This window comes from Limulus polyphemus, unplaced genomic scaffold (genome assembly GCF_000517525.1).
Source record: "Limulus polyphemus unplaced genomic scaffold, Limulus_polyphemus-2.1.2 Scaffold7927, whole genome shotgun sequence".
Classification (NCBI taxonomy): Eukaryota; Metazoa; Arthropoda; class Merostomata; order Xiphosura; family Limulidae; genus Limulus; species Limulus polyphemus.
This window is the reverse complement of record NW_013673537.1, coordinates 27885-30316: the sequence shown is the minus strand read 5'-3', so window position 1 is coordinate 30316 and position 2432 is coordinate 27885. Positions and strand designations below refer to the sequence as shown.

At 34.0% G+C, this 2432-nt stretch overlaps 1 protein-coding gene across 1 annotated transcript in view; it reads right to left on the bottom strand.

Annotated features, from left to right (window-relative positions):
• LOC106474975 (receptor-type tyrosine-protein phosphatase U-like) overlaps window positions 1-2432 on the bottom strand; it is a gene marked incomplete at its 5' end in the record, with an annotated part of 28211 nt that overhangs the window by 4035 nt on the left and 21744 nt on the right. The window contains one exon of the mRNA XM_022403226.1: window positions 836-1137. Within this exon, the coding sequence (XP_022258934.1) occupies window positions 836-1137 (302 nt within the window). The remainder of the gene's footprint in view (window positions 1-835; window positions 1138-2432) is intronic.

The following is a 2432-nucleotide window of genomic DNA, read 5'->3' as shown; positions in this document are numbered from 1 at the left end:
AACTACTTCTGTATAAATATAATAGTATTGTCTGTTGTACGTCCATGTAACTACTTCTATATAAATATAATAGTATTGTCTGTTGTACGTCCATGTAACTACTTCTATATAAATATAATAGTACTGTCTGTTGTACGTCCATGTAACTACTTCTATATAAATATAATAGTACTGTCTGTTGTATGTCCATGTAACTACTTCTATATAAATATAATAGCACTGTCTGTTGTACGTCCATTTAACTACTTCTATATAAATATTATAGTACTGTCTGTTGTACGTCCATGTAACTACTTCTATATAAATATAATAGTACTGTCTGTTGTATGTCCATGTAACTACTATATAAATATAATAGTTCTGTCTGTTGTATGACCATGTAACTACTTCTATATAAATATAATAGTAATGTCAGTTGTGTGTCCAGTAACTACTTTGTAGGGTGTGGATGGATCTTCACCAGAATTGGTATGGAGGTTCATTGGGTCCATGCGGACATACCCGCAAATTTTGTGTTTTGCTGTTTTTATGGGCGTTTTTTATAATTACATATAAGGGAAGCAACTTTTCATGTCCTAAGATAAGCTTTCATTAATCATATATTTACATAACGGGTACTCCAGCTAGTGTAGATTATAGTAAAAGCATTATATTTCTTCCACTACAACGTATAGTTAATGATAGGCCTAAGTATAACAAATATTCCTTTCAATAAAAATAAGTTTACAGAAAGTATTATTTTTCAATTTTCTCATTTTTAATACAGTTTTATAGTAAATTAAAATGACGTTACTTCTAGTTCAGTTTTACGACAGATAATAATTAAAAATCTCACATCGATACTACAACCACAGGTCCGTAGGTGCTACGCTGCCGCCATCTTTCGACCATATTCATTAACTCGACAAGCGCATTGGTAGATGTCGGGACTTTGTGATCTTGAGGCCAGCACGTGATTTGAAAAAATTGGGTTGTTTTAGTCTCACCCTTGACACCAGCCATGAGCTCAGTGAGGGACACGACCTTATTAAAGTAAAATATATGTAAGTTAAAATCATACGTATATATATAACTGCTGAAGATTAACGGAAATATCTTATAATAATTAATACATACAAGAGGTGGCGCTGTACCACCCTAAAGTGGATAAACAGCAAATATTTAATTTGATAGTTTTAAATATATATGTATATAAGTATGGCCTCCAAGAACTATAATCCAGCCTCTGTGCTAGATCAGATTCTAACAAAAACCATTAATTCATTACGTCTGTATTACGTACTGAGTCAACCCTCTCTCTGTCTCGTATGTTACTTTCATAAATCCATAGACTGTTCTAACGCTACTAACTGAAGATTTGGTAAAGAAATGTGTTAGTGTTCAAAGCACTGGAAACAGTAGGCCTACCATTTGTGATAAAAATCACGCTTGACTGCGGATTTTTGTCCACATTTCTCTAAAATCATAGGAAACAGTAGGCCTAACATTTGTGATAAAAATCACGCTTGACTGCAGATTTTTGTATGGTTACGAAGTGTTAGTGTTCAAAGCACTGGAAACAGTAGGCCTAACATTTGTGATAAAAATCACGCTTGACTGCAGATTTTTGTCCACATTTCTCTAAAATCATACTTTCACACATATATGATTAGATTTGTTTTCATATAAGATTTAAATCTGTACGCATGGCTGTATATTATATTGAAGGGGTTTAAAGTATCCAAGCCTTTTTAGGCCCTCAAAAAAATGGTACACTGCAGTAGTTTGTTCTTTTGTAACATTTTCCTAAATAACTCCTATGTGGATTTGAATCGTATATATGTAAAATTAACGTGTGTGTTTTTTTTTTTTTCACTGTTGATATCCCTAGTACACAAACACGCTACTTACTTTGGTCGTAGGCTTCACGTATTTTGCTATCGAACTCTTCTTTAAACTTAAAATGGCTGCTAAACTCGAACCATTCGTCTGATTGGTTTAAACCCAACATACGGGTAACTAACTCTGCTTTATATTGTTACGACAGCGGAAGTCACGCGACGCTGGGAACATGCGCACTGGAGGTTCTAGAAGGATCATGACTTATCGAGGAACCCCACGAATATCCCAGTGTTTAGTAGACGCCCTCTTTTTTTTAGTACATAAGCCTGGCAAAGTAAGCCAGCGATATTGACAGATAGATTGAAGAGATAGATAATTGTGTCAAGCGAACAGTACGCACCGTAAGTAAAGTGTGTGAATCACTGTGATTTATAGCGTGTGTTATAAAAGTTGGTAAGTTTAAAGTGACTGTGGAAATTCTGTGTACTACAAATTTTGTATCCAGAAAGAATAAACTAGTTTTAATCAAGAAGGGACTTGTATAGCTGAAGTTACTCGGAAATTATCAAACAAGCAGATACGTAACAGTATAAATAGGTTTGATTGGTTTA